This window comes from Mobula birostris, chromosome 1, assembly GCF_030028105.1.
Source record: "Mobula birostris isolate sMobBir1 chromosome 1, sMobBir1.hap1, whole genome shotgun sequence".
Classification (NCBI taxonomy): Eukaryota; Metazoa; Chordata; class Chondrichthyes; order Myliobatiformes; family Myliobatidae; genus Mobula; species Mobula birostris.
Window position 1 is genome coordinate 112,199,240 of NC_092370.1, and position 18,379 is coordinate 112,217,618.

Here is an 18,379-nt window from a genome sequence, read left to right on the forward strand (position 1 = left end):
ACGAACCGTGGTCACCTCTGAGAGCAGAGGAGTAAGCAGCCCGCCCGCGAGCTGTTAATGGAACCCGCGTGAATAACACTGAACGAGACCAGCGAGGATCCACTATGGCAGAGCACTCTTGCCCCGTTACCATGGGGATAGTTTCCAAGGTATCACTGGCCCGGTAATGCCAATGCGGCAAGTTGGAGCTCTCTGAATGCAATAGGAGAGCCAGAGGAAGAAGGGGAGGGAGACGAGGTCTTCAATACTTCAATTTAAAGAGCGAAAGAGAGAGAAAGCAGTTATACTTTGGTAACACTTCTTCAATCTTATCCTAAACTCATATAGACTGGCTTTATCTGGGCTTTGCTGTTCATAATTCAGTGAGAAGGGGTGTGGAAAGGCATACGGAAAACTTTTTGCTATACTCCTATTGGAAGATGGAGGCGGCATACATAGGAAAGCTACATTCACCAGGGCAGTCGTACAGGTTACGTTATTGGAGCTTTGGATGACAAGTCTCCAGATTTTCGTGGCATCTTAAAAAGATGTGGCTACTGAAATAATTTGTGTTGGATCTAATTTTCAAATATTCTCTTAACTTAGATTGCCCTCTGTATCTTTGAACTAATATCCCTTGCTCCATTGAATGTAGGGATGACTTACAGCGGACTGAAAAGCTTGAGCACGTAGATATTAAGAAAGAGGATGTGCTGAAGCTTTTGGAAAGCATCCAGTTGGATAAGTCACTGGGACTGGATGAGGTATACCCCAAGCTACTGTGGGAGGGGAGGGAGGAGATTGCTGAGCCTCTGGCGATGATCTTTGCATCATCAATGGGGATGGGGGAGGTTCCAGAGGATTGGAGGGTTGCGGATGTTGTTCCCATACTCAAGAAAGGGAGTAGGTAGAGGCCAGGAAATTATAGACCAGTGAGTCATACTTCAGTGGTTGGTAAGTTGATGGAGAAGATCCTGAGAGGCAGGATTTATGAACATTTGGAGAGGCATAATATGATTAGGAATAGTCAGCATGGCTTTGTCAAAGGCAGGTCGTGCCTTACGAGCCTGATTGAAGTTTTTGAGGATGTGACTAAACACATTGATGAAGGTAGAGTAGTAGATGTAGTGTATATGGATTTCAGTAAGGCATTTGATAAGGTACCCCATGCAAGGCTTATTGAGAAGTAAGGAAGCATGGGATCCAAGGGAACATTGCTTTGTGGATCCAGAACTGGCATACCCACAGAAGGCAAAGAGTGGTTGTAGATGGGTCATATTCTGCATGGAGGTTGGTCACCAGTGGTGTGCCTCAGTGATCTGTTCTGGGACCCCTTCTCTTTGTGATTTTTATAAATGACCTGGATGAGGAAGTGGAGGGATGGGTTAGTAAATTTGCTGCAGACACAAAGGTTGGGGGTGTTGTGGATAGTGTGGAGGGCTGTCAGAGTTTACAGCAGAACATTGATAGGATGCAAAACTGGGCTGAGAAGTGGCAGATAGAGTTCAACCCAGATAAGTGTCAAGTGGTTCATTTTGGTAGGTCAAATAAGATGGCAGAATATAGTATTTATGATAACATTCATGGCAGTGTGGAGGATCAGAGGGATCTTGGGGTCTGAGTCCATAGGACACTCAAAGCTGCTGTGCAGGTTGACTCTGTGGTTAAGAAGGCATACAGTGCATAGGCCTTCATCTAGGAGCCAAGGGGTAATTTTGCAGCTGTATAGGACGCTAATCAGACCCCACTTGGAGTACTGTGCTCAGTTCTGGTCGCCTCACTACAGGAAGGATGTGGAAACCATAGAAAGGTGCAGAGGAGATTTACAAGGATGTTGCCTAGGTTGGGGAGCTTTCCTTATGAGAATAGGTTGAGTGAACTCGGCCTTTTCTCCTTGGAGCAGCAGAGGATGAGAGGTGACCTGACAGAGATGTATAAGATGATGAGAGCCATTGATCGTGTGGATAGTCAGAGGCTTTTTCCCAGGGCTGAAATGGCTAACATGAGAGGGCATAGTTTTAAGGTGCTTGGAAGTAGATACAGAGGAGATGTTAAGGGTAAGTTTTTTTACGCAGAGAGTGGTGAGTGCATGGAATGGGCTGCTGGCAATGCTGGTGGAGGCAGATACAATAGGGTCTTTTAAGAGACTCCTGGATAGGTACATGGAGCTTAGAAAAATAGAGAGCTATGGGTAACCCTAGGTAATTTCTAAGGTAAGGACATGTTTGGCACAGCTTTGTGGGCAGAAGGGCCTGTATTGTGCTGTAGGTTTTCTATGTTTCTAAATATATCTGTATTTGAGACCTTTAACAATTTAACCACTCGAGACAATAAATATTTAAGTCACTGAGGCTTGGTTTATTGACAGTACAGCTGGTGCTTCACTGGTCTTAGAGTTTTGAAGCTGGAAGAATACCTAATATTTCATTCTCTAATGTTTGTACTTCATTCCATTTTCAGTATAACATGGACAGGAAAAATACAGGTGTGAAGGTGTTTGTAAGAATCAGGACAACAGCTAATTTTGCCACAGATATGATTGAGTGCTCCTCTGACAATGAGGTAAGAGTATTGTAGAACACCATGGTGGGTTAAATTTTAAAAGAAAAATAATGGTAAAAATCCAGTTGAATTATTAGAGATAAAAACATGAGTGGGGCCTTGTGGAACTTTTTGGTGGGCTTGAGATATCATAGTTTATTCGGCAGTTGGCAGTTTAAGAAGAGTGGCCCTTAGAAGGAAAAGGGATGAGGTCCTGAAGAGATTATATAAGGAGCTAGGTAGGAAGCTGAAAAGCAGGACCTCAAGGTTAGTAAGGTCTGGATTGCTGCCTGTGCCACGTGCCAGTGTGGGTAGAATAGAATGATTTGGCAGATGAATGTGTGGCTGAGGAACTTGCGTAAGGGAGTAATCTTTTTTACAGTCGACGTTTCGGGCCGAAACCCTTCGGCAGGACTGGAGATAAAAGCTGAGGAGTAGTCTTAAAAGGTGGGAGGAGGGGAGAGAGGAAAACCAGGTGATAGGTGAAACCTGGAATGGGAGGGATGAAGTAAAGATCTTAGAGGTTGATTGGTGGAAGAGTCAGAAGACCGTAGGGCAAGGTTTCAGATTTGTGGATCATTGGGATCTCTTTTGTGGAAGGTATGACCTGTACAAAAGCACGTTACACCTGAACCAGAGGGCGACCAATATCCTTGCGGGCAGATTTGCTAGAGCTATTGGGGAGGGTTTAAATCGGTCTGGTATGACGATGGGAAGTAGAATGACTAGTCAGAGGATGGGGCAATTGGTATACATCTAGATGAACCATGTAGAGAGAATGTGAGGAAGGATAGGGCAGAATTGGAGTCAATGGGATGGATTGAAATGTGCCTATTGTAGTGCAAGTAGTATCTGAAGCTACAGTGCTGTATGCTACGAGGTTCAGATGTTTCACTTGGACAGGGAGGGAGGTAAAAACAGTGGAGGAGTGACATTGTTAATCAGGGAAAGTATCACAACTACAGAAAAGGGTGATGCCATGGAGGGGTCATCTACTGAGTCAGTGTGGTTGAAGTCCGAAACAGAAAGGGAGCAATCACTCTATCAGGAGCACTCTATAGGCTCCCTCCCCACCCCCACCCCCACCGCCCAACAGCAACAGAGGCACTGAGGAGCAGATTTCATGAGGCAATCACTCTATCAGGAGCACTCTATAGGCTCCCCCCCTAACCCCCACCCCCACCGCCCGACAGCAACAGGGGCACTGAGGAGCAGATTTCATGAGGCAATCACTCTATCAGGAGCACTCTATAGGCTCCCCCCCCCCACCGCCCAACAGCAACAGAGGCACTGAGGAGCAGATTTCGTGAGATGCAAAAATAACAAGGTTGTTGACTTCAGCTTCCCTAATATTGATTGGCACCTCCTTAATGCAAAATTAACAATCTCCCTTAGGAGAGAATTTTAAAAAAACAGAGCATGGATTTAAAATAACTAGTAGAAACATTGAAAGGGAGATGGGTAACATTTGCCTGTAAAGATGGTAGGATCAGGAACACTCATCATATATGAATGTATTTGGATGTGTATTGAAGGAGTTGTGACCCGTGTATGAGCCATATATCTATTTTCTATCTGCACTGTATTTTGTGTTGCGCATTTACTGATAGTTAGTTGCATGGGTGGGGGCATGGTAGAAACAAAGAGTTTAGTTACATATTCATGCTTCATCTTTAGACAAGTTTAGTTTGGGTAGAACTGGAGAGTGGGCCGGATATGATGTCTTTTTTTTGTTGACCACTTAAATACGCTTAAGTACATTTAATACACTGATATTGTTTATTTTGTTAAATCGCTAGTTTTAGCTTCATTTGTTTTATCATTTCAAAATTGTTTGGCTAGTTTATTAATAAAGGATCAAACGTATACTTCAACATTGGAACTTGGTTACTAGATTGATAGCACGTCATACAGTATCAATCCCCTGCGTTTAGTATCTAAGCGGTTTTGGTTTGTTTTCAAGTAACCACTACAACCTGCATTGCTGGAATGAGGAATTAGGCTAGATTTATTGACCTGTACAGTTCTTCAGATTGGTCATTCATGTCGTCTAATACATTAGAAAGCCTGACAGGCATTCTAAAACAAATGTGTTACAATCGATCTGTTAAGAAAGCTCAACTAATTTACCAATAATTCACAGACAAGAGAAGGTAGTATTATCTTGTTTTCTTTGCTACTTTTGCTCTTGTTTCATCAGTGAATCAAATTTAGTATTTTTTGCGCTCAGATTTTTCATTGTTCTCATCTCCATCCTATTCTTGATCCTACAATCCTCTACAGTATTACCCCTATTTTCATTTAATTGTGAACTCTGATATATCCCTGTCTTTCTACCCCCAACTTTGGAATGGCAGGTTTGTTACTGTGAAAATGAATCTACTAGTCCTAATGCCTTTCTTTTTGATCTAACTTTCATACTCACCAACTTTAATGTCTTCACTGATTTGATATCAATTTTTCCGAATCAAAGTTCAAAGTAAATTTATTATAAAGTACATAAATGTCACCATATTCAACCCTGAGATTCATTTCCTTAGGGTTATATATGGTGACATATATGTAGTTTTGATAACAAATTTACTTTGAACTTTGATTCGGAAAAATTGATACCTGATCATGCTTTGGTGAAGTGCTTTGAAAGTTTTACTAAAAATATAAAAATATTTTGATCTACAGCTCTTGCATTAATTTTACTCATACTCCATAAATAACTTAACCATTCCCATTTGGCAGATGCATAAGAAAATCAGTGGAACACAAAAAATATATATAAACCTGTATAGGCCAGATGACTCATTGAGACTGATCCACTAATCGATGAAATACTAGATCATTTCAATCTGCTCGCAGCTCCACCTTTCTGTAATTTTTGATTTCCCCTGTTGAGAAAAGTCTATGTCAGCCTTGAATATGTCCAGTGATTTAGTTCCACTGTTGTTTGGAGTTGAGAATTCTAAAAGAAGAAATTTGTTCTCATCTCTATCCTATACAGGCAGCCACTTATTCTGAAACTTCGGCCTGTTGTTCCAAATTTCCTTCATGAGTAGAAACATCCTCTCATCATCTGCCTTGCCAAACCCTTGGAAGCTTGTGGTTCAACAGGATCACCTCTTAGAAACTAGAATAACTAGAGACCAATCATTCAAACATTCCTTCTCAGATAACCATTTCATCTCAAGAATCAAACTTGTAAAACAAAAACAGAAAAATGCTAGATATACTTACCAAGTTAGGAAGCATCACATAGTGGACAGGAAGTCAGTTATTATTCCAGTCAGTAACCTGAGACATTTAGTTTCATGAGGCACTTCCTCCCTCACCTCCATTCTGGGCCCCAAATATTCCTTCCAGGCAAGGCTACACTTCACCTGAAAATCTGCTGCGGTCATCTACTGTGTCCGATGCCTCCTCTAAATTGGTGAGAGCCATCAAGTACCTACGTTCCATCCTCCAAAAGCAGAACTTCCTGGTGGCCAAACGTTTAAATTTTGATTTCCATTCCTGTTCTGACATGTCGATCCATGGTTTCATCTTGTGCCAAGGTGAGGCCACCCTCAGGGTGGAGGAGCGACACCTTATATTCCATGCAGGTAGCCTCCAACCTGATGGCATGAGTAGTGATCTCTCCTTCTGTTAAAAACATTTCTTCTTTTCCCCCCACCCTTTCTATTCCTCACTTTGGCCTTTTACCTCTTCTTCCCTGTCTATCACTTCCGGGTCCTTTTCTCCTTGCTTTTCTTCTTTGGTCCACTCTCCTCTCCTATCAGATTCCTTCTTCTCCAGCCCTTTACCTTTCCCACCCACTTCGCTTCACCTATCACCTGCTGGCTAGCGTCCTTCCCCTCCCCTCATCTTTTTATTCTGGCATCTTTCCCCTTCCAAGTCAGTCCTGACAAAGTGTCTCAGCCTGAAACCGACTGTTTATTCATTTCCATAAATGCTGCATGACCTGCTCAGTTCCTCCAGCATTTTGTGTGTGTTGCTTTAGATTTCCAGCATCTGCAGACATTCTTGTGTTTATCAGTTAGAAAGTAAGCATGTCCTATTGAACTGAAGATGGTGAGAAGGAGTGGAGAAAACAAAAGGGAATCAGTGATAATTTGGAGCCTAAGGAAAAATTAATGCAACAAAAGATGATGGTGTTAGATGATATTGGAAAGTGAATGTCAACTGCATATGATGTATCTAAAAGAGAAACAGATAGAGGAGATGAATGGAGACAGGCAAGAGAAAAGGGAATGCGAGAACTGACAGTTATTTCATATCCAATTGGAGGGGAGGGAGGGAGTTTGATCCAATTGATCAAACTATAAAATAAAAAGATGCTGTAAATATCCAGGGGTCCAGGCGATCTCACAGCATTTAAAGAGAGAAAATATAAAATAGTGTTACCTACTTATATTGAATTTTTGTATAAGAATTGACCATTTCCAATACAAAAAAAAGCAGGCTTTCTGAAATTACTGAATTCAGTGTTGTGTCCTAAAGCCTGTAACATGCTAAGTCGAAAGATTAGATACTGTACCTCAAACATAATGTTGGTCTTTATTACAACAATGCAAGAGACCAAAACCAGAGATCACAATGAGAGTGAGTTGAAGGATTAAAGTGACGGGACCTTGAAGCTCAAAGTCGTCCTGATGACTAAATGGAGGTGATCCACAAACGGTCATCTATGTGCATTTTGTTTTACCAACGTAGACAGGGCCGCAGCATGAGCAGCAGGTACACATACAAATTTTACTTGGAAAGTGTGTTGGGTCCTGGGAAGATATGAAGGGAACAGGTATAAAGACTGGTGTTAATTTTCTGGCCTCTTGTACTGTTCAAACTAAATTTAACATAAACTCAAAGTTTAAAGTAAACTTATTATCAAAGTAGTTAGTGTATATGTTACCATCTACAACCCTGAGATTCATTTTCTTGAGGGCGATCACAGTAATTACAAGAATCACAATGGAATCAATGAAAGGCTGCATCCAACAGGATGGACAAACAGCCAATGTACAAAAAAAAACAACAAACTGTGAAAATATAAAAAGAAAAAAAATATAAATAAGCAATAAATATCAGGAATATGTGATGAAGAGTCCTTATAAGTGAGTCCATATGTTGTGGGAACACTACAGTATTGGGGCAAGTGGAATTATCCCCTCTGATTCACGAGCTTGATTGTTAAGGGGTAATAATTATTCCTGCACCTGCTGGAATAATGTGGGTCCTGTACATTCTTCCTGATGGCAGCAGTGCTCCATGTAGATACCCTCAATAGTGGGGAGGGCTTTAAGCATGATGGACTGGGCTGTATCCATTACTTTTTGATTGATTTTATGTACAAGGGCATTGGTGTTTCCATACCAGGCTGTGATGCAGCCAGTCAATATACTCACCATTTCATAGCTATAGAAGTTTGTCAAACTTTTAGATGGCATGCTGAATTTTCACAAACTTCTAAGAACATAGAGGCGCTGCCACGCTTTCTCCGTAATGACACCAGGTAAAGCCCTCCCCACCATTATGCACATCTACATACAGCACTGTCGCAGGAAAGCAGCATCCATCATCAAGGACCCCCACCATCTAGGCCATGCTCTCCACTCGCTGCTGCCATGACAAAAAAGATACAGGGTTCTTAGGACCCACACTACCAGATTCAGGAACAGTTATTACCACTCATCCATCAGACTCTTAAACCAGAGGGGATAAGTTCACTCGCCCCATCACTAAACTGTTCCCACAAACTTTGGACTCACTTTCAAGTACTCTTCATCTCATTTTCTTGATATTTATTGCTTATTTATTTATTATTTTTTCTATTTCATATTTGCACAGTTGTCCGTTGCACATTGGTTGTCTACCCTGCTAGATGCGGTCTTTCATTGATTCTATTGTGTTTCTTGGATTTACTGTATATATCCACAAGAAGACAAATCTCAGGGTAGTATATGATTTCATGTACTGTGATAATAAATTTACTTTGATCTTTTAATCTTCTAATTAGGGAACATTAGTGCCCTCAGCACTCAATATTGAGTTCAACAATTTCAGGCAACTAACCTTTCCAGTATGTATGAGAATTTCTGAGTTCTGACAAAAAAAAAGTCCTAACTCTACAGATGCTGCTGCTCTGCTGGGTATTTCCAGCATTCCCCTCCCATTTCAGATATTCAGCAATGTGTTTCCAGTATTACTTTTAATCTGTTCCTCCTGCCCTCATTCAGTTCCTTTATTTACATCTCCTCCAGAAAGATCATCTGCAATCTGTCACCACCTTTGATCTTTCGTCAGAGCTAGACAAAATTAGAATAAAATTAGAATGTTGACTGGGTATTTTCAACAATTTCTCTTTTTGTTTTGTATTTTCTATCTCCTCAACTGCTTCCTGTGCAAGTATATCCCTTAAACGTATGGTCTCCCCAACAGTTGATTCAATTGTTGAATGACTTGCCTTTACTCCACTCTCTTGCAATAAAGGCCAACCTTCCACTTACTTTCCTAATTATTTGTATGCTGACTTCCTTGAGCATCATTTACAAAAGAAAACAATTACCATCTTCTGAGAATAGCTAAGTACAGACATAAATGAAACTTTTCCAATGTTATCTGTTTCACAAGGAGTAAAGAGGCACAGCCTGAGTTGTACAGGCCTGTGGATAGATGAGGTTAGATTTAGAAAACCATTTTCTAATCATATTGTGGTACCCTAATGACTGAAATATGTTGAATTGGAATATCAAATGCTGTTCTTCAAGTAACATTTGGATTCAATTGAATAACAAAAGAGACTATAAAGACAGAGAGGTCATGTGTTATCCATATTAAAAACTGTATGCCTAAACCAAGTTGTATAAATTTTTTTGATACATTTGAGTTTAGGTCAGTCAGGCTGTGCTAGCCTATCTCAGTACTTTAAAAAAGTAAGGATGAGTTATTGGATATTAGAATGTATAGTTTCTGTTCTTGATCAAAAACAATGCAAGACTTTTTCAACTTTTCTGCAAGTGCCTCCTATCTGGGTATGAAAAAGAAGACCGCGTACTGAAGCTCATGTCAGGATTAAACTATTTGAGATCACTTACGGATTGGTTTAAATATTACTTTTATACCCCAGCAGACCTCGTAAACTTAGCTGTCAATCTTAATTCTTCCACAGCACAAGTGAGAGTTAAACCATCAAGTTTCATTAGAACCAAATTGAACTCAGTATATTTATAAATCAATTGTGTTATTGTAGACTTTACCTTGAACTGATTTTCAAAGCTTAGACAAATAACTTCTGTTTAACATACTTTGCAGACGATTAAAATTCACACCAGACCGGACCAGCGTAAAGAGGTAGCCAACAATCAACATTGCAACTGGTTATTCAAAGTAGATGAAATTCTTCATGATGTGCCTCAAGATGTTGTGTATAATGCCGTTGCAAAGAAAGCAGTCTCCAGCATAATTAATGGCTTCAGCAGTACGTAGCTTTAAATTTTTAAGTTGGTGAAGATGTGAGGAATTTCACCCTAGCCATTTTCATGAGTATAAAGATCGTGTTGTTGACCACAAAGGGAATAGAACTTGTAGTTACAACATTGAAAGAAAAATCTATCCTGCAGTATGAACATGGAAGTAAAGTTGTAGTTGGCAGTGCAGTAGCTGTGTATGGAAACCTGATTTCCCCAACAGATGCAATAAGTGATATGAAATATTAAACCTTATAATACGTTTAATACTCTTGACAAATAAGGTGTGTTCCAGGTGAATGGTGGTCATTTCCCTGAGGTATATACAGTGACTTGACAAAAGCCCAGGTGCTAAAAGCACTGAAACATTAACAGAAAGAACTGACTTTCAATCCACCGTCAGTGGCAGATCTGTCAAATATCAGTCCTTCATATTCCATGAATCATTGTAACATACTACACGTCCCCATTGTCGAAAGACTCCTTAAAACTACATTTACGTCTGTTTCTTGATCACTTTCTCTAAATTGTTTTCTTATTTCTAGGATGAGATCTGGGGACTAAACTATTTTAGTGACTTAATAAGTCTGTCATACAGAGGTAGGTAGGAAAGAGGTTGCATGTAGGGTGTGAGGAATCTACAAAAGAAACATATTGGTTTAGTGAGGAGTGTTTTCCGCATATGGGATATATTACAGCTTTATCAACTTTGAAAGGGAGAATGGGAAAAATAATGCGCAAAATGGGAAGAGACTGGAGTATAGTACTCTACATAAGGATCTGAGTGTGTGCATGAATCACAGTTGGTATGCAGATACAGCCAATTGTTAAGAAGGCAATAAAGACTGTTGGTCTTTATTGCAAAGGAGAGGAAGGTAAAAGCTAGAAAGTCATGCTACATTTGTGCAATGTGTTGATAAGACTATACTTAGAATGTATACATTCTTGATCTTATTTTAGGAGAGATACACATCTATTGCACAGTATAGACAAGGTCCACTAGGTTGATTCCTGGGATGAAGGCATTAAACACTATTTTGCCAGGTTGGGATTATACTCATTGGAGTTTAGAAGAATGGGAGGTGATCTTACTGAAGATCCAGAAAAGGAGGCTTGAAAAATAGATGTTAAGTTGAAGTTTCCTGTCATGGGAGAATCTAGAACTGCGAGTCATAATGTCAGAATAAGGGTTCACTGATTTTAGATGGAGATAAGAAGGAATTTCTTCTGTCTGGATCCATGAATCTTCCATCCCAGAGAATTTTGGAAACTAAATTGTTGAAATTATGCAAGGCTGAGTTAGATATTTGGACTATACAAGAGATGAGGGTTGAGGGGAACAAGCAAACGAGAGGTGCTGAGACTATAGTTTAGCCATCACATTCATTAGTGGAGCAGGCTTGAGAGGACATACAGAGAAGGAAGAAACTACAGATGCTTGAATCTGGAGCATCAGGATACTAGACCTACAAATGCTCCTCGACCTGCTGACTTTGTTCAGTAGATTACTGCTTGAGAGGACATGTTGTTGGAGTAATTCCAAACTTATTCCTGTATTCAATCAATATGTTCCAATGTTGTCAGATTTGATAATACAATCTTAAAGTAAATTTTCTCAGCTTCCATCACATGCTTTGCCCGATATGGGAGTGAGTTCATGCCAAGTGAATTTAATTTGAATTTACCCTCTTCGTATAAATTGTACTGTAACTAGTCTGAGTTGTTCATTTTCTAATCCATTTTCCCGTTCTCTTTATTCTATAGTCCACTGTCCTCACCTACAAATTCATTCTTCTTCCGTTTATCACTTCCACCGAGCATTAGCAAACATAAGAAATGATTCTTACATCATTTCCGCTCTCCCCTCACTCACCTACCTACCAACCACCTCTCATCTGGATCCACCTATCGCCCTTCCACTTTACTTCATTCCTCCCTACCCCACACACCTTACCATACTGGCTGTTTCCTCTTTCTCTTTCCAGTCTTGGCAAAGGGCCTTGACACAACACAGCACTTGTCCATTTCCCCCCGTCAATGTTGTCTGGTCCTCTGAGTTTCTCTAGCAATTTCTGTATTGTTCCAATTAATATAAAACATCAAGATTAAATAAAGTGGAAAAATAACTATCTACTTGTACTTTCTAATGCATGCCAGAAACTGAATTCTAATAAATGGAGTTAATGCCACAAAGGCTAGCCATTGTTGAAGTAAATCTAAGGGGGTCAGGTATGATATGTATCAAGCCTGTTGCCTCATTAGGACTGAATTCCATCTCTGGACTTTGTGGTGAGAGCAGCAATGAAGCAGGAGATCAGATGCATTGTAATGCAAGGACATGGAAATCAGGAATACACTAGCCCCACTGTAGTTAGCTGGCATTTCTCCATAGAACTGCCAGGTAGCCACCAGTGTGATGTGGCCCATTGTTTAAATTGTTAAATAGGCGCTGAGATAAACGGGCTGCTTTGCCTTGGCTAGTATCCAACTTCATGATTGTTGTTGGAGTTGGATTCATCTAGACAAGTAGAGAGTATTAAATCATTCTCCTGACTTGTACTTTTATATATAGAAGAAAAGCTTTGGATGGCCAGCAGGAGAGTTATTTGCTCATATAGCCAGACTCTGAATTGCTCTTGTAGCCACAGTAGTTTTGAAGCAGGACTCATGCAAGCAGGCAGGGTATGATTTGAATGCTGACTCTTAAATTATAGGAATGCTACTTGCCTCAGATTGAATGTGCTCCGGATCATGTGTGTGCACTCTGCTTCTTTATCTGAGAAATTCTGAATGCCTTTGCCAAATAGATGATTTTTCAAGTGACTGGTTATGATATCCTTAATAATGGAACACAACATTTTTCTAACTATGAATGTCAGACTAACTGATCTTTGATATCCTATTTTTCTCCCTTCATTCTTTTTTAAGAATACAAGCATTATAATAGACACGTATCCCAAATATAAAATAAATCTTGGAATTTTCAGTTTCCTTTATTTGTATTGAGAATGTTCTTGTCTAAAAATACTGAAGTGCTCATAAATATAGGATTGCTAATGTTACAATATATTATCATTGAAACCTATCGAATATTGAAAGGCTTCAATAGAGTGGATATGGAGAGGATGTTTCCTATGGCAAGGGTGTCTAAGACCAGAGGGGACAGCCTCAGAATACAGGTGTTTTCTTTTAGAACAGAGAGGAGTAGGAATTATTTAGGCAGAGAGTGGTGAATCTGTGGAATTTGTTGTCACAGGCAGCTGTTGCAGTCAAGTCTTTATGTATATTTAAGGCAAAGGTTGATAATTTCTTGATTAATCGGGGTATGAGGAGATATAGGGAGAACGTAAAAGAATGGGGCTGAGAGGGAAAATGGATCAGCCATGACGAAATGATGGAGAAGACTCAATGGGCCAAGTAGCCTAATTCTGCTGCTATGTCTTCTGGTTGAAAACTAAGGGATATATAAAAGCACAAGCACCAAAATGTAGGTCAGAGTTGTAGAAAATTCCCTGTAGATCAATCTGTGTCAGTAGACAGAAAAATTGTGTTAATACAACAGATGGATAATCCTCAGCAGAACTGGCCAGTTATGATACAAACAGAGAAAGCAAGGTACTCAAAGGTATTAAATTTAATTATATTTTTCAAAATTATCACTACCACTGCAGTTTATCACACAAATACAACAATGAAGCAAACCCAGCTGCAATATCAGAAAACACGATGCTTCATTACCCTCTCCCTCTCCCACACTTATCCCACTCACACTCGTATCCCATTGTGATAGAAAGTTCTCTGACTGCCCTTGTACACACTTTAGTGTTCCATGATTCCAAGTATTTCATACCTTATCTGAAAGGAAAAAAGTTTATTTTGCAAAATGAAGGGAGATGATTCCAGGTCCAATGGCTCACTGGGCTGGAGGAGAGGATCCTCCTTTTTATTGGGTTTGGGTGTTACGTTAGGCCAAAATTCTATCTGAACTGATGATATATATTAGGTATAAAGGGAAAGCACATATCTTCAAGAGATTGTCCATATCTTCTTCTTTTAAACTATGAATATTTTATTTTTTAAATATATGGTGGGAATTCCTTGCAGTCAGTGACACATGCTATTTTCTAAGTTTGTATTACAATGTTTTAAGAGATATCAACTCTGCAAACTCTCCTCACCCTCACCCTCTTCTTCCTCATCTTTATTCTCCTCCTCTTACTCACTCTTGCCCTCCTTGGGCTTCTCCTTCTCCTTGCACTATCTGGCAAAGAGCATAGAAGTGGTGGGGGAAGTCATCAAATCAGTCTGATAAACACAGAACATGACATCAGATCAGACATGGAGTAAATGATGCTTGAACAAATTAGGCTAGATGTGCACATTTTACATAGAGAGATACCTAGCATATACACTACGGCATATGCTGAAGGTGCTACAGAGTTATGGAGAATCTTGTAGGTCAGGTCTTTGGGAGGAGAGATTCCATAACAACTCTATCCAGATGATGTGGATCAATTCTAAAATACGTGTAAATGGAAAGATTATTGTAAATGTACTTTGAAATATGTGCATTTGTCCTGTCAACTTCAAAGTTCTAAGTAAATTTATTATCAAAGTACATAAATGTTACCCTATACAACCCTGAGATTCATTTTCTTGTAGGCAAATTCAATAAATCCAATAGCCATAACAGAATCAATAAAAACCACACCGACAGGGTGGACAACCAGTGTGCAAAAGACAATAAACTGTGCAAATACAAAAAGAAAGAAAAAAAGAAATAGTAATAAACAAATAAATTAAAAAGTCAGCAATAAATATCAAGATTATACGATGAAGAGTGAGGCCATAGGTTGTGGGAGCAGTTCAGTGATGGGACAAGTGAAGTTGAGTGATGTTAGACCCTTTAGTTCAAGGGTAATAACTGTTCCTGAACCTGGTGTTGTGAGTCCTGAGGCTCCTGTACCTTCCTTCCCATGGCAGTAATGAGAAGATAGCATGCCTTAGGTGGTGGGGGGGGGGGGGGGTCACTGATAATGGATGCTACTTGCCTGTGACAACGCTCCATGTAGATGTGCTCAATGGTGGGGAGGGCTTTACCTGTGATGGACTGTGCTGTATCCATTACTTTTTCTAGAATTTTCCGTTCAAAGGCATTGGGGTTTCCATATGAGGCTTTGATGCAGCCAATCAATATACTCTCCACCACACATCTATAGAAGCTTGTCAAAGTTTTAGGTATCATGCCAAGTCTTTGCAAACTCCTAAGGAGGTAGAGGCACTGCCGTGCTTTCTATGTAATTGCAATTATGCGCTGAGCCCAGGAGAGGTCTTCTGAAAAGGTAACACTGCGAAATTTAAAGTTGCTGAACTTCCACCTCTGATCCCCCAATGAAGACTGGCTCATGGACCTCTGGTTTCCTCCTCCTGAAGTCAATAATCAGCTCCTTGGTCTTGCTGATATTGAGTAAAAGAGTTTATTGTTGGGGCGTCACTCAGCCAGATTTTAATCTTCTTCCCATATGCAGATTCATCTCCAACTTTGACTCTGCCTACAACAGTGGTGTTGTCAGCAAATATGGCATTGGAGCTCTGCTAAGCCACACAGTCATAAGTGTAAAGCGAGTAGAGCAGGGGAATAAGCACACAGCCTTGTGGTGCACTTGGGCTCATGGAGGTTGTGGAGGAGATGTTTTTGCCAATCTGAATTGACTGGAATCTGCCAGTCAGGAAATCAAGGATCCAATTGCGTAAGGAGGTACTGAGGACAAGGTCTTGAAACTAATTGATTAGTTTTGAGGGGATGATAGTATTTAATGCCAGTCTGTAGTCAATAAAGAGCATCTTGATGTGAGCATCTTTGCTGTCCAGATGTTCCAGGATTGAGTGAAAAACCAATTAAATGGCATCCGCTGTGCATCTCTTGTGCTGGTAGACAAAATGGAGTGGATCTAAGTCACTTCTCAGGCAAGAGTTGATATGTTTCATCGCTAAACTCTCAAAACACTTCATCACTGTAGATGTAAGTGCTACTGGATGATGGCAATTGAGGCAGGTTACCATGTTCTTCTTAGGTACCGGTATAATTGAAGCCTGTTTGAAGCAGGTGAGTACCTCACACTGCAAAAGCCAGAGGTTAAAACTCTCGGTGAACACTCCAGTGAGTAGATCAGTACAGATTTTAGTTCTCAGCCAGGTACCCCGTCTGGGCCAGACGCTTTTCATGAGTTCACCCTCCTGAAGTATGCTCGGGCATCATTCTCAGAGAATGAAATCACAAGATCATTAGGGGCTGTGGGAGTTCATGATGGTTCCTCCTTGTTTTGACGGTCAACACGAGCACAGAAAGCATTGAGCTCATCTAAAGTGAAGCCCTGTTGTCGCCTCTGTTGCTTGATTTTAATTTAAGAGGTGATGGTGTTCAAGCCCTACCACAACTGTTGAGCATCCTTCATTGATTCATGTTTAGTCCGGAATTGCCACTTTGCCCATGAGATGACTCCTGAACTTCTTTTAACTTTCTTAGTTGCCAGACTTGAATGCTTCCGATCTGGCTCTCAGCAAATTGCAGATCTCATCGTTCATCCAGGGCTTCTGATGGGTGAAAACCTGAATGATTTTGTGGGGACACACTCGTCTACAAAGTCCGTGACAACCATGGTGTATTCATTTAGATCCTCTGTTGAGTATTTGAACACGGCCCACTCACTGACTCAAAAAATCCCGTAACCACTCTTCTGCCTCCCACAACCACTTCTTTGTTGTCCTTATCTCTAGAACCTTGTGCTTTAGCCTCTCCCTGTATGCAGGTTGTAGAAGGAAAGCCAAGTGATCAGATTTCCCAAAACGTAGCCTGGACATGAAACAGTAAGCATTCCTTATCTTAATATAACAGTGGTCTAGTGTGTAGGGACCTCTGGTGCTGCAGATTGTATGCTGATGGTGATTGGGCAGGGATTTCTTCAAGCGAGCTTGACTGAAATCCCTGCAACACACACAAAATACTGGGGGAACTCAGCAGACTAGTTAACATCAGTGGAAAAGAGTACAGTCCATGTTTCGAGCTGAAACCCTCCTCAACTGTGATGTGAAATGCATGGAAGTGGACTGTTTCTTGTTTAGTGATGGCATCAACCAATACCTCAAGTGCTTGATTATAGACAACTGCTGATTGTATGTAAACTGCAGTCAGGATTACAGAGAACTCCCTTGGTAAATAGAACAGTTGGCATTTAATTGTTAGGTGTTCAAGGTCTGGGGAACATGAGTCTGACAAATCCATCACATCAGAGCACCATAGAGAGTTTATCATGAAACACCTTTTTGCCTTTTGTCTTTTCTGACTCAGCAGTTCGGCTTATTCTGTGTCTCAAGAAGCCTTCAGTTCTGATCACCATACAGGCATACTCGGAGATAAGACACAGAACACAATTTCTCACTTCCCTTTGATATACTCACTTTGCCTCCAGGTCTGCAATTTTGTTCTCTGGCAACTGCATATTTGCTAACAAGATGTTGGTTAGAGGATCCTCATCCCTCTGCATTTCAGCTTGGCTTGGAGTCCTCCCTCCTGCCTCATTTCCGGCCATGGCGATGAACTTTGATCTGCTTAAAGGTGGTGTACCTGCTTGCTTGACAGCTAAGTCTGCCGAGTTCTTCTGAAGATCATGAAATCTGTAGTTCAGTAAGTTGATTTAAAATGTGTTGCTTAAAGGGACATTACAATCTACAAACTACAGTGAGAGTAATTCAAAAGAAGTATATTTAGAAGTATTGTACGTAGCCAACAGAGCGTTGGTCGTGATTCACCAGCACCATCTTGCAACCATACCTGGTGATATGTGAAGATACAAAGGGTGTAGGAGAGCCTGTCTCCAACTTTTTTTATATAGAACCACAGGAGCAACGTTTCTGGTCTTTACAAGCTTCATGCTAGCCAGCACTGCACACTCAAGATACAATTATGCATGGAGCAGTTTTCTGTGTCCATTGAAATGCAGGTAAGGGATGTCCAAAGTCTTTGTACTCAGTAATAACACTGAAGCGCACTGTCACCCAAGAGCAAACTGCTGGTCTTTATGGGTTGAAATATTACAACCCAGTACAGTGTTCACATCAGGGAAAAGACTTCTGCCAACTTGGAACTGATAATCTATGTTCTTTAGGTATGAAGACAATGATACACAAGCCATAATGTGCCCAGCCTCAAGAGCGTCCCAGTGGTGCTATGGAACGTTCTTCACCTCCAATTTCCCAGCCTGGTTACAGGCACAGAGAATCAGAATCAGGTTTATTATCACCAGCACGTGTCGTGAAATTTGTTAACAGCAGTAGCAATTCAATGCAATACATAATTAAAAAAATTAAAATAAATAAATAAATTATATTATGTATATTGAATAGAT

General features: G+C 40.4%; 1 protein-coding gene across 6 annotated transcripts in view; it reads left to right on the plus strand.

Moving 5' to 3' along the window:
* kif9 (kinesin family member 9) overlaps positions 1 to 18,379 on the plus strand; it is a 103,753-nt gene that overhangs the window by 159 nt on the left and 85,215 nt on the right. For 3 of the 6 annotated variants that reach the window (XM_072269026.1, XM_072269278.1, XM_072269343.1), the window contains exons 1-3: positions 22 to 149; positions 2,440 to 2,541; positions 9,820 to 9,985. In XM_072269026.1, coding sequence (XP_072125127.1) covers positions 105 to 149; positions 2,440 to 2,541; positions 9,820 to 9,985 — 313 coding nt within the window. In that variant the 5' untranslated portion in view covers positions 22 to 104. Of the gene's footprint in view, positions 1 to 21; positions 292 to 2,439; positions 2,542 to 9,819; positions 9,986 to 18,379 lie in introns of those variants that run through there. The other 3 variants (XM_072269104.1, XM_072269195.1, XM_072269420.1) reach the window with 3 other exon arrangements.